This window comes from Chlorocebus sabaeus, chromosome 11, assembly GCF_047675955.1.
Source record: "Chlorocebus sabaeus isolate Y175 chromosome 11, mChlSab1.0.hap1, whole genome shotgun sequence".
In the NCBI taxonomy this organism is placed as follows: domain Eukaryota; kingdom Metazoa; phylum Chordata; class Mammalia; order Primates; family Cercopithecidae; genus Chlorocebus; species Chlorocebus sabaeus.
The window spans coordinates 99,071,200-99,083,655 of NC_132914.1; the positions used below are offsets into that span (position 1 = coordinate 99,071,200).

The 12,456-nt window shown below is 40.6% G+C and overlaps 1 protein-coding gene and 1 non-coding gene across 3 annotated transcripts in view; both read right to left on the reverse strand.

Annotated features, from left to right (window-relative positions):
* GNPTAB (N-acetylglucosamine-1-phosphate transferase subunits alpha and beta) overlaps window positions 1–12,456 on the reverse strand; it is a 91,417-nt gene that overhangs the window by 23,318 nt on the left and 55,643 nt on the right. For both annotated transcript variants that reach the window (XM_008004420.3, XM_008004419.3), the window contains 6 exons: window positions 8,482–8,643; window positions 7,891–8,070; window positions 7,505–7,675; window positions 5,495–5,618; window positions 3,524–3,727; window positions 1,605–2,707 (listed from right to left, as the gene is read on the reverse strand). In XM_008004420.3, coding sequence (XP_008002611.3) covers window positions 1,605–2,707; window positions 3,524–3,727; window positions 5,495–5,618; window positions 7,505–7,675; window positions 7,891–8,070; window positions 8,482–8,643 — 1,944 coding nt within the window. The remainder of the gene's footprint in view (window positions 1–1,604; window positions 2,708–3,523; window positions 3,728–5,494; window positions 5,619–7,504; window positions 7,676–7,890; window positions 8,071–8,481; window positions 8,644–12,456) is intronic.
* On the reverse strand, window positions 2,810–2,913 carry LOC119623996 (U6 spliceosomal RNA). Its single transcript, XR_005240093.2, has one exon. It is a non-coding gene; the product is annotated as a U6 spliceosomal RNA (small nuclear RNA).

Genomic DNA, 12,456 nt, shown 5'->3' on the forward strand with positions numbered 1-12,456 from the left:
ATAATGGCATTGGCATGGGTGTAAATAAATAAATAAATAATGGCATTTGCCCACATACTACATCAAAAGGCAACTGCAGGGAAATACATGTAAATTTACACTACATATATATATTTCTCTATATATAACCATACGTACATATAGGTATGTTTGCACAGCTATAGAAAGATACTGGAAGAATACCCATCAAAGTATTAACAGTGATTATCTCCAGGAGGGAGACTGAAGAAGGAAGAACTTCCCTTTTTTTACTGTATTTTTTTGAATTGCTTGCAATGTTTACTACTAACCTATAATGCTTCTGTAAATTAAAAAAAAAAAAAAAAAAAGGAAAGAAGCCGGGTGTGGTGGCTCACGCCTGTAGTCCCAGCACTTTGGGAGGCCAAGATGGGCGGATCACTTGAAATCAGGAGTTCGAGACCAGCCTGGCTAACATGGTGAAACCCCGTCTCCACTAAAAATATAAAAAATTGGCTGGGCGTGCTGGCATGCGCCTGTAATCCCAGCCACTCAGGAGGCTGAGGCAGGAGAATCGCTTGAACCTAGGAGGCAGAGATTGCAGTGAGCCGAGATGATGCCATTGCACCACTCTAGCTTGGGAAAAAGAGCGAAACTCCATCTCAAAAAAAAAAAAAAAAAAAAAAAAAAAAAGGAAAGGAAAGAAAAGGGGGGAAACTGAGGAAATAAACATCGTCAAGAACACTGCAGTCCTTCATTAGATCTGTAAATGCCTCATGTGCAAGGCACAAGATACTTCCTAAAATGCTGAGGACATAGTTCCTCCTTCCCCCTCTTTTCTCCCAGTCTAACACCCACTCGTGGCTGTGTGCCTTCACTATCCAGCCTAGACTGTGTATTTTTGTCTTAGTCTGTCAACTCCCACCTCTTTGAAGGTCAGTCCACAGGGAACGTCCTCCTGTATGCCTTCCTAGAACTTCTAGGCAGAGCTAAGGAGTCCTCCCCTCCGGACTTTTTGCCCATATCTCAACACAAACACACCTCTTTGCTACAGTTATCTCCCCACAAATTTGTCTTCTCTACTGGTCCCTGAGCTTCCAAAGCAGTGGCTATGTTCCTGTCATCTTGCATTCCCCCGTGGTTAGCACTGTGAGAGCACTAAGGAGAGGTACAGATGACACCACAGCACAGTGAAGCCATGGTACAGGGGATGAGCACTCCAACTTTGAGGCTTGGCTCACACTGATTTGCTGTTATAATGTTGGGGAAGTGAATGAACTTAATTGAACTCCAGGGTTTTTTCATCAGTAGAGCTGGAGAAATACCAGATCTGAAATGTCAAGACAAGACAACATGCCACTTCCTGCTCTCCTTCCTCGAAGTATGCCCCTGGCTAAATCCCTTACTCATTCACACTTGGGCTATTTCCTAAACTACAAAATGTGGATAGCAATAATAAATACCTTCATATGGCATTTTTTATTATTAGGATTATTGGGTAAATTAAATGAAACCACATAAGAAAAGCATTTAGTTCTGTGGCCAGCACAGGGAAGTGCTGAATAAATGGTAGCTATAATGACATTATCACGAGATTTATTTACCCTTCCTAAGCATGAGAAAGAATGAGGCTGGATGGAACTTACATCAAGAAGATCTTGGAAATACTTTTTTTTCTCCCATGGCAAAAAACCCAAGTAACTCTCCGTGTAATGCTGCAGCTTTCTTCCAAGTAACACTTCAGTAACGCCTATGTGATTTTCGGCATTTTCCTCCATTCTGTTGTTCTCTTTTTCTTTCCCTGTGATTTTCTTTTCTTTTGTCATCTGGCTTTCCAGTGGAACAATCAGAGATGAGGGCTTTTCTTTTGTCACATTTCCACCTACAGTTTTTTGGGTGTGAGTTTCCGATCTAAATCTTGCTGTGGTCTCCAAGTCCAGGGGTGGATTCTGACCCTGGTCATGACCATTCACTTTTACACTCACTGCAGGAAAAGTCAACCTCTGTAATCTTTCAGACACTCCTAAGCTGTTTGGCAAGATGCTTTTATGAACCTGTTTTTCCTGTGGAGTCACCAAACTGTCATTTGTTTCATCTGTTATTATAGCTTGATTTTTTACTTTAGCATGCTGTGAGTTCATCAGAAATGATCTCAGCAAGGCTGACTTGGACAAATTGTATCCTTTCAAAGTGATGTCTCCATGTTCCAGTTGCAAATCCAATTTATTGAGACTTAACTGGGCCTCTTTTGGAAGGAGTGAAATATTTACCAGGGGAATTTTCACCTCTTCCTGGGCTCTCCTTGTTGAGTTAACATCATGTCTCCTGAACTTCGGGAAGCGTTTTTCTTTGGGAATATCCTCAAAAAGGATTTCCGCCTCCGGAAGAAGTGTTGTGGGACTAACTAAATTTTCGTAACCTTTCTGGGCCGTGGAATTCAGTTTTGGTCCCTCCCTTGTGTCCACCTCCACTGTTATCTGGATTTTGAACTCTTCGTCATTTCTATTTTGAAATGTGAGATTAAAATGTATTGTGGTGGCATTCATTCCGCTGTGCATTATGAGGTGGATGGTTTTCCACTTGTTGGCAATAGAAGCATGTCGAATTATTGGATTGTCACTATAGGCACCTTCAACTCCTCTTTTGGCTATTTCTGCAAAGCTGAAATAAGGCAGGCATTCACCTTTTGGAATAATATAGTGAGTCTGGTTTGGGAGAAGGGTCACTTTATACAATTCATGAAAATGATCTAGAAGAAAAAACAGAAACATGATTTTTTTAAAAAACTAGGCATTTTTCCTCTGTTTTCCTTTAATTCTTTGGGTCTGAGTTTTCACTTTCTTTAAAAAAAAAAAATAGGGAATACATCACGAATTTGCACGTCATCCTTGTGCAGGGGCCATACTCACGCCTAAACTGTTCTAATTTTAGTATATGTGCTGCTGAAGTAAGCACTGAGTTTTCACTTTCTAAGAGTGACTTTAATTTCAAAATAATCAGATATCCTAATACAACAGTTACTGGTACAGGGCTCATTTAACTATCTGAGGCAGTCACAATAATTACCATGAAATAGTGATCCTGACTCACTACAGAGATATGGCATGATTCTTAACAATAAATTACAATAATCAATTTCCATGTTTTTATCCATTTGAAAAAAACTTTCTGCCAAAACAAACTCCGTTTATATGTTACCAACAAAATCCAGGATTTGAACCATCTTTATTTAATGAATTATTGATGGATATCAATAATTTTTTGTTTAATTTGGAAACAAAAAATTTTTGTTTCCAAATTAAAACTTCACCACATATTTTCAGCTAAGGTAAATCTGCTTGGTCAAAACAAAACAAAACAAAACACCAGACTGCAACAATAACACTAAAGAAATAACACTCTTTAGTGATTTATGTTGTTCTCTTACTTTTATAACTAGTCTGAATGTAAGGCTGGAAAAAGGATACACAGAGAATCATTATTGTAAATAACAAAAGCCATTCAAAACTCTACCTGTCAAGGACTTTTTATCCTCCTATTCTTGTTTGTTTGGCAGTAAACATACCTTGCCCACAGTCGCCAGCATCAAACCCACAGGACAAGACATTGCACGCTTGGTCACAGAACTTATCAGCAAGCCAGGAATTTGCACATCCCTGATTACAGTAAGAGACACTGTTTATTCCTCCACCAAACTGCCAGGGCTGTCCAACTCCAATACTCCCAGTACCTCCACCTCCTGCAATATAGCGACTCCCTCCACTGTTACCTGTAGAGTGGAGGAAGAAGAGGGAATCTTGCTGTAATTACAATTTTGAAAGACAGTTCTGAACTGGGCGCGGTAGCTCACGCCTGTAATCTCAACACTTTGGGAGGCCAAGGCGGCTGGATCACCTGAGGTCAGGAGTTTGAGACCAGCCTGGTCAACGTGGTAAACCCCATCTCTGCTAAAAACACAAAAATTAGCTGGGCGTGGTGGTGGGCACCTGTAATCCCAACTACTTGGGAGGCTGAGGCGGGAGAATTGCTCGAACCCAGGAGGTGGAGGTTGCAGTGAATCAAGATTACTCCACTGCACTCCAGCCTGGGCAACAAGATTGAAACTCCATCTCAAAAAACAAACAAAAAAGACAGTTCCTTATTTCATATTAATGTTTTCAAGGTTGATGTGTAAGTTTTGGTCAGAAAAGGTTCACCTCATTCTTTAGTAAAAGATCTCATGTACCTTCAGAAGAAAATAAACTGAAAAGGGAGTCACTTGACAGAAGTGTGATGAACAGGCCCTGGCATTTTGTAGCTGTGCAACCTACAAGTACAGGCCTTACATTTGCTCAAGCGGCACATGCTGACAGAAATGGAGGAGCACGAAAACAAAAAGATTATTCCAAAGACTGTGACTATCAGAACTGCCAAAAACATGTCCAAATGTGGGTATCGTGTTTGATACCCCTTGTTATCAAATGCTAATGTTCTAGTAGAGACTGACTTCTCTGGTCTACACAGATCTACTTTGCACATCTGTATTCCCTCCCCACAGTTAAAGAGCATCTGACATATCTGACTGAAATACAACTTGAAGCTTTGTTTTCTCCAATATGCAAACATTTCCAAATCCGTTTCTTCATATGGAAAGGGGGATGATAACATTTGTGTACATACTCAGTCTCAGGTGACAAACAAAATTCAAGTGAATATAATGAATAATGCTGTATACATTTAATGCTTTATAATTGAAAGGCAGTAAGTAAATGTAACAAATTGCTATTATCAGTAAGTCAAAATATAAGTATGTGAGGGAGGGAGAAGAGTTGCTGAGGAAAATACTTATTTCTTTTGCAACTCTTTAGTCATTCTGTGACCTATCATAATCTGCTGCTGACGGCGACCAGCAGTGAGTTCCTATAAGAACCAGTGAGAGTGATGCTTGCTCTTGGGTTTATAGAACTAAGTATATTCCAGATTTTCATAGTTTAAATAAGATGACATTTTCAAGTGTATTTTCTCTTGTTCAATGCCCTCAACAACGAATAAACTGGGCCACATGGGAGCACTAATTACCACCTCCAAAGAGTCTACTGATTACTGATATATATATATATATATACACACACACACACATTCATATATATATATTTTTTTTGAGACAGGGTGTCACTCTGCCGCCCAGGTTGGAGTACAGAGGCGCAATCACAGCTCACGGCAGCCTCGGACTCCTAGGCTCAAGTGATCCTCCTGCCTTAGCCTCCCAAGCACCTAGGACTACAGGTGTGCACCACCACACTTGGCTAATTTTTTTTGATAGAGATAGGGTCTTACTATGTTGCCCAGGCTGGTCTTGAACTCCTGGCCTCAAGCAATCCTCCCAGCTCAGCTTTGCAAAGCACTGGATTATAAGCTTGAGTCACCATGTCTAGCATTACTGATTCTTTATTAATACATAAAGAATGTTTGGTTACGTCTATAGTACATGTTCAATAATGATTAAGAAAAAAATATTCCATAAAAATGAACGAACGACAGTTTAACACGTCCTTACCAGAGCAATCGCCACCATCCCAATCGCAGGCTGAATTATTACAAGCCTTGTCACAATAGCCATCTTTAATCCAGGAACCGGGGCAGCCCTCGGCACAGTTTGGCACAGGCCACGTCAAATAAACCTACGATAAAACCAAAGAGAAAATAAAATGACTTCTGGCTTCTGATACGTTTTATTCTTAAGATTCCCTTTATAAAAAGAAATTAAGTCTCTAGAAAGATTAAAATTTTCAAAGGGCTGAGTGTTCACACTCACAAGCGCTTTAAGTTTGCCTGTACCTATAGTCATTGTTTAGATCCTGCTGTGTTGACCATTCTTACTGAGTATATTTACTTTTTTCCATTACTCAAGGAAAGCAGACAAGGATTCAACTCATGGATTAGCCTCTCACAACATGCTTTGATAATCTACTGTGAAATAAAGTAACACCATGCCAGACTTGACTGCAAGTACCAAAGCATGTCAAAGCTGGTGGGAGGTATGCACGGTCACTGCTTTTCTGCAACAACTATCAGTAGCTCATCAGTGTATTTGTGCATAATCTTGTCTCAAGGCTGAGAGACAATATCCTCTATCTTCATGCATAAGGCCCTGGGATAAATTAATCGGCACAGCATTCTGAGCTGTGCATTCACCTGCTCTAAAAATGAGTGATGGGGTACATGGTTACTTTTTAAATTCAAAATCATTGAAAAAAAATACACTCCTCTTTAAAAATCTCTGTGCCTTCGCATATTCTGTCTAATTGGAATATCTTTTTTCACCTAAACTAACTCTTACTTGTTCTTCAAAGTACGTGTCAATTCAGATGGGCGTTCTTCCCTATCCCATCTGATTTAAGCCTCCTATGCTCACACGCCTCAGCACCAAGGCACACCTGTCAGCAGGAAAAGCACTGCACAGTCATTGATCTTGTGTTTGTCCCCTTGTTAAGCTATAAGCTCACCTTTTAGCCCTACAATCTGATACAGAGGAGACAGGTCAATAGGGGAACAGGAGAATGGGCCTGGTTGGGTAGCATAAACAATAACAGACAAAGTAGTTCTGTTATTAGCACTTAGTTGCAGAGTTTTATAACTTATAAGTTTATGGTGATAAGTCTCTAACTTATCACTGAACCCTTCCAACAATGCTACAAGGGTTTTTGTACTTTCCCCACTATGCAGACAGAAAACACAGAAGTAGAGCCACTGCCCAAGGTCATCCTGAAGAGTTAGCCCCCAAGTCTGCACTCTTAACCACTTCTCCATCCCACCTCTCAACAAAGTTAGAGCGCAACAGGCTGCCTTAAATGAAATTTCATCTATAGCTTTCAGCACTAACTTGAGTTAACTTTCTATTTTGGCCCTTTTGCTGACATTCTAACCATGATTTTCTGTTTCACAGTGATTTTGCTTTTTCTGCTATCGTAGTAGTAGAAAATTTAGATGGTCGGGGAAAAGCGAGGATCCTGGGTGTCTAAGAATGTAGGAAAGCAAATTTCTAACAGTAGTGTTCTTCTTAATTGTTGACTTCTGAGCTTAGCACTCAAAAATGATTATTTGATCATATACATATATATTTTTTTATTTTATTCTTCAAGATCAGGTTCTCACTCTGTCACTCAAGCTGGGGTGCAGTGGTACAATCACAGCTCACTGCAGCCTCAACATTCAGGCTAAAGTAATCTTCTCATCTTGGCCGGTGAGCCCCCACTCCCCCGACCAAGTAGCTGAGACTACATGCGTATTCCACAGAGCCCAAATTATTGTTTTACTTTTTGTAAAGTAAAACAATTTACTTTTTGTAAAGTAAAACAATTATTTGTCTCCCTATGCTTCCCAAGCTGGTCTCAAACTCCTAGGGTCAAGTGATCCACTCACCTCTGCCTCCCAAAGTACTGGGATTACAGGTGTAAGCCACCGTGCCTGGCCTGTGTGATATTTGACTATAGTAGTATGTGCACTGATTTTGTGATTTGCTAAGTGACTTCCACACTAGACATCCCCCCTCCTCTTAGGCACTCACCTTTTGGCCTTTGGAGTGACTGTAAAAATCATCTGGCCAGACATCCTTCCCAAACATGACATCATCATTTAGGTAAATAAACTTCTGGGACAGCCCTTCGATGCGATGAATGTGACTTTCAATAGCAGGTGAACTAAAGGTAGGCAAGTGGCTCAAATTTCGAAAAACATCCTTTTAACAACAGCAAACAAAAAAAGATAGTGAATGAGAGCTGTTTGGGTTTGGTTTAGTTTTTGAAAGGAAGGAAGGGAAGGCAATGAAGAGCTAAAGAAAGGCAGAAATGAAGGTAGAAGGAGTACAGAGAATGAAATTATGGAAATCCCTGTACCACACTAAAGGAGCAGAATTAGAAACCACAGTCTCGTAATGTTTACAAAGTCTTGTACCTGGTGTGTTACTATTGTCACTCGAGGATTGTCAAGGTTCAGCCAAGATGGAATCTGCCCGTTGGTGACAATGAAAATATTCCGAACCCATGGTGCATGCTTCTCAATAGATCGCAGTGAGTACCTCAGTTCTTCGTTATCTTCAAAACGACTGGCAGAGATGTCTTCATCCTGCTTAGACTGAGAAAAACACTTGGCACATGAAGATGTGAAATACCCCTTAAGTCCATACCTCCTCCTCTTTGTCCTTTCCTTCTCCCCATCTGCTCTCAAGGTGCTCTGGCAGACTTTTAACAATGCAGTCTTAATTTTAAACATTACAAAAAATGCAGAAGATTCAGTATATATATTTTTAAACGCAAAATTCAAAGAGACAGCATTTCTCTAACACCCTTTATAAAAAAGGTTCTTGGATCTCATTCTAGATCACTTCAGTTAATACCAAACCAATGGCAGTGACTGGAAAATTAGAAAAGTTCCAATCAACTCACCTCTCTGTAAGTCCCCTTTCCTCTTCTAATATAGTAACTTATACATTTTTAACATCCTAACCCTTGATTTGGGTTGTAAAAGCTTCTGTGCATCCCTTACCTGGCTGATGGCACTCAGATCCCATAATAAATATGCAGGACTTATGGTCAGTTCTTTTCCATCAATGGTCATGTTCTTCTTAGTTTGCTTATTCAATTCTTGAAAATCCTTGGGGTTATTCAGTTTTAGAAGCGCTACACTGGCCTCTGAATACAACTGCAACTATCAAATAACAAGAGGATTACACATGAAAAGACTGAGTCTCAAGGATGAGGCACCTTCAAATTCCCAGTCTGCTCTTTAATCTTTCCCTTTTTTTTGGGACACAGTCTCGCTCTGTCGCCAGGCTGGAGTGCAGTGGCGCGATCTTGGCTCACCTCTACCTCCGCCTCCAGGGTTCAAACGATTCTTCCTCAGCCTCCCAAGTAGCTGGGACTACAGGAGTACATCACCACAGCCAGCTGATTTTTGTATTTTTAGTAGAGACAGTGTTTCACCATGTTGGCCAGGCTGGTCTCCACCTCCTGACCTCAGGTGATCCACCTGCCTTGGCCTCCCAAAGTGCTGGGATTACAGGCGTGAGCCACCACAACCACTCTATCTTTAATCTTGAAATGGTAAGACAATATCAAAACACAACAAAAAGACCTACACAGACCCGATGCATTTCCCAAATGAATGTTAACAAAACAGGCATCTAAAAATAAGAAGGAGTGGTAAAGGCAGTGGCAAACTCGACACCTCAGAGTCATCTGAAAGCTGCAACCACTCAGTGGCACCAAGTGCTGCCGGTCTCCTCAGAGGCAAGAATCCCCAACTGTTGTATGAAATCTCCCCAATTTTTCAGTGTTGGCTCAAATGATTTTTGACTTCTTTGCAAATATGCCTGCTGGCCAACAGTTTTGTGACTTTTCTTCTAGAATATTATCAATCTGCTTATATTGGGCAAAAAACCTGCAATGTAATTAACCTTGCTGGAATTGGTGACAAGCACATCTGCTAGTGGGGTGTCTGAACAGCTTTTGTGCCACATGCCCGGGAGGAGCATCTTCGGCAGGGCTGCCTCAAGTGCTTCCATGGGAAACTAGCTTTCGGAGCAAAGCTTTTGGGGCAATCATAAATCTAAGAGTGAACTTCACAAACATCAAGTTCTACAAACAGGCTTTGCCACCCCTACCAAAGTCCACACCACGCTTTATCTGTTGTCTGTTCTGACTCTGTATCACGCAACTTCCTACGAAGAGGCTTTCATCACTCAGGAAAAGCGGAGAGGCCTGAAAACCACAAATGGAGGATAGTAAAATCCTTCTCCTGAACTAGTGCTTCTAAAAGAGCTTATGGTTTTTTTTCCTCAATCTATAAAACAGAAGCAGACACAAATTATTATGAGCTTATTCTGAGCTCTTCTGTTTGCTGTATGACTATTCTTAGCTCATTTTCTAAGCCGTTTCCTAAGCGTACGTAGTCCAGAACACCAGAGGTTAGAGTTAGAAATTTCATTTATATCTTTTCCCCTTATCACATAGGTCATTAACTCTTCTCACAGATTAGGTGCATGTGTGAGCACCTGCAGGTGCTTGTAACTGTCTTCCTGACTCATCACTTTCTTTTATTTCTTTTACTTAGTGAGTGCCTGGCACATATTTAGCACTCGCTAAGCTGGTTCTCACTGACTCACTATCTTGCCCCAGCATATGTGCCGGGTATTGGGAGGCAGGCCACGCAGGGGATTAGTAGTCTGCCTGGGTCCCTTTCCTCCCTCTCACAGCACCCCAAAGCATTTCTGAGGGCTCCCTGGAGAGAAAAAGTCACTATTCTAGAATAACTTATTTATTTACTTATTTTTATTTCTATTTTTTGAGATGGAGTGTCACTTTATTGCCAAGGCTGGAGTACAGTGATGTGATCTCGGCTCACTGCAACCTCCATCCCCCGGGTTCAAGTGATTCTCCTGCCTCAGCCTCCCGAATAGCTGGGATTACAGGCATGCATCACCATGCCCAGCTAATTTTTTTTGTATTTTTAGTAGAGGCAGGATTTCACCACATTGGCCAGGCTGGTCTCCTGATATACGATCCACCCGCCTCAGCCTCCCAAAGTGCTGGGATTACAGGCATGACCCACCAGGCCTGGCCCCCATCTCCCGTTTCTCGAGGGGCATCAGTGTCTGGTTCAATCACAGCTTCATTATCAATTTCTAGATCACTTTCCTCACTTGAAGGCTCGTCTGTGTTTATGTTTTCCTCCACCTTCTTACTACCTGTTTTTGTTTTTAATTCCTTGGTATTTTCATCTGATTTATAATAGCTTTCTGAGTAGCACGTGGTACTTCACCCCCATGCTCTCCACACGCTCCCTCAGGAAGCACATTTCCTCGGTGTGCAGAATGCTTGGATCCTGCTTATACATTTTCACGAAGTCCTGAAGCTCGTTCACTTTGCAAAGGTCCAGGGTCAGAAGGCAGTGGGCGAAGCTGAGGGGCTGCAGGCCAGTTTTGGACCCAGGCGCTGCCCTGGCATCACCTCGAAGACAAGGTGTGTCTAGTTTAATTTCATAACTTGTATTGGCCCTTTGTTTGGTAAGAAGGTATATCACTAAAATTATTCTTTTATTAGAAGCCTTGCCTAGGGTTGGTTTCTAATTATATAGGCACAAAAGAGCAAGAAGAGGTTTTTCTACAGTAACTATGCAATAATTCGGAAAGAGATGAAAATTAATGAGGTTAAGGTAATATTTACATGTATGAGAAAGATTTTCTGCCACCGTAAAAAGGGTGGGGAAGTACCCTCTGACAGCCACTAGGTGGCAGCCCAATCCTGGACATCATCATTACTTTTGTCAGCTGAGAAGAGGTAGTGGGAAGAGTAGTTGTAGTTTGTGCCTAAGGTTGGCGTTCGTGGCTTGGGCAATTGTGGGCAACTGCCTCCATATATAGCATCTTACTTTAAATTATAAGTTTACATAAATTATAAGTTTCTGCAAAAAGGAACAACTTCTATACCCACCCCCTACAGACCCACAGTGAACAACATGTGGCATGACTAAGAAATAAAGCTTTGTTGTTTTTAGCCATTGAGATTCCAGAATGTCTGTTCCAGCAGCATCATCTAGAATAACATGACTGATACACCTGGCACTTGTAGGAGTATAAGGCAAGGGCAGACAGACAGACGGAGAACTAAATGGTGGTTGAGGCCAAGGCCTGGGTAGGCTACAATGATTGGGCAACTGATGGATCAATTTGAGTCAAGGAAAGACAATACAGATGATGGTCAGGAGAAGCAGTGTTGCAGAACCCAAGAGAAAAAATATTAATTCTGGTATATTTCTAAAGACAAAAAACAAGCATCAAAATTAAGGGACAAGAAACAAAATTAAGTGGGTTTTGTAATTAGTAGCTCAATGGAGACCAATTTAAATGGCATGACAGATATGGAAACCAGATTTCAAGTGCTTGATACTTCACGGTTAAAATTCTAGATACAATATGTACATATGTATGTATATATTGGAAGCAAATCTAACACATTTTGTACACTGTATAACATAGGACAGGGATGATAAAACAATCCCAGAAGTATTAAATTCAGTATAATTCAGTATAAATGACCAAGTCACAAGATACAAGAATTGAAAAAGCAGTGTAAATAATCTTCGCTTTTAAATCCTACAAATGATTAACTATCAAGGCAAGATTAGAGTATATCAATATAAAATATATAGAACCACTTTAAAATATTGCTTATTGTGAGAATAATAAACAGTTCGTTCTACTGTTCTCAGCATTGTAGCCTATATTTAAAAATTGGCTTTAAAAACAATAGTAGTCAACAAATACAAGTAAGTTTGAATGCATGTTTTTAAGTCAACCAAAAACAATGAGTGCAAAAGAGAAAGTATCCTTTTAAGGCAGACAAAATAGTTGTATTTTAAGATAAGCCTTAGTTAAAAATCATGATATCGAACTGGTCATTTTTGAATGCCAAAAAGAAAGGCTGTGTCAAGTTGTCTAAACAATCACGTATCTGCAACTAC